This window comes from Pygoscelis adeliae, unplaced genomic scaffold (genome assembly GCF_000699105.1).
Source record: "Pygoscelis adeliae isolate BGI_AS28 unplaced genomic scaffold, ASM69910v1 Scaffold591, whole genome shotgun sequence".
Lineage (NCBI taxonomy): Eukaryota > Metazoa > Chordata > Aves > Sphenisciformes > Spheniscidae > Pygoscelis > Pygoscelis adeliae.
The window spans coordinates 371,496-372,411 of NW_008824069.1; the positions used below are offsets into that span (position 1 = coordinate 371,496).

At 64.0% G+C, this 916-nt stretch overlaps 1 protein-coding gene across 1 annotated transcript in view; it reads left to right on the forward strand.

Annotated features, from left to right (window-relative positions):
- The window catches only part of ATP5B (ATP synthase, H+ transporting, mitochondrial F1 complex, beta polypeptide), a gene marked incomplete at its 3' end in the record, with an annotated part of 3,945 nt that overhangs the window by 1,464 nt on the left and 1,565 nt on the right, over positions 1 to 916 (forward strand). Inside the window, exons 2-3 of the mRNA XM_009334176.1 lie at positions 195 to 377; positions 715 to 889. Coding sequence (XP_009332451.1) covers positions 195 to 377; positions 715 to 889 — 358 coding nt within the window. The remainder of the gene's footprint in view (positions 1 to 194; positions 378 to 714; positions 890 to 916) is intronic.

A 916-nucleotide genomic window follows, 5' to 3' on the forward strand; every position in this document is an offset into this window, starting at 1 on the left:
AGTGCAGGGGGTCCTGGGCGGATGGAGGGCTGCAGGGGGTCCCGGGTGCACCGAGGGGGTGCAGGGCTCTTGGGCACGTTCCAGGGGAGCCAGGGCATGCAGGGAAGCCCCAGCTCCGCACCCCCAAGGCACGTGGGAGCCCGGAGCTGCCTTTTTCTTGGCCAACCTTGATTTGTCCCTCTCCTCCCTCCCAGGACGAGACTATGCAGCCCAGCCGGCCCCCGCTGCCAAGGCCGGCTTGACCACCGGCCGCATCGTGGCCGTCATCGGTGCGGTGGTGGACGTGCAGTTTGATGAGGGGCTGCCCCCCATCCTCAATGCCCTTGAGGTGCAGGGCAGGGAGACCCGGCTGGTGCTGGAGGTGGCTCAGCACCTGGGTGAGCATCTGCTGCAGAAGGGCTGCAGAGAGTGGGAGGGGTCCTCCTGTGATGATGTGTCTTGATGACTTTCGTTCTCCTGAGCTTGCTGAAGCCACGGATTTCAATCTGAGGAGGAAGAAGATGGCTGCTGGAGGGCCCTGGCCTGCAGGGATGCAGTTTGAGTGTGGCCTGGGCTCAGTTTTTCTCTGTGCTATTTTGTTCCTGGGTCCTGCTGCTCCTCTTGGTCCTCCTCCCAGCAGACTGTTCCCTTGGCAGGGCCTGGGGAAGCCACCAGCAGCTGTCCCCAGGGTCAGCTCGAGGGCGCTGCTGTGACACTGTCCTTGGGCCTTGGCAGGGGAGAACACTGTGCGCACAATCGCCATGGACGGGACAGAAGGCCTGGTGAGAGGACAGAAGGTGCTGGACTCCGGCGCGCCCATCCGCATCCCTGTCGGCCCCGAGACCCTGGGCAGGATCATGAATGTCATCGGGGAACCCATCGACGAGAGGGGCCCCATCACGACGAAACAGTGAGTTGACGCCCCGGGCTGGGAGAT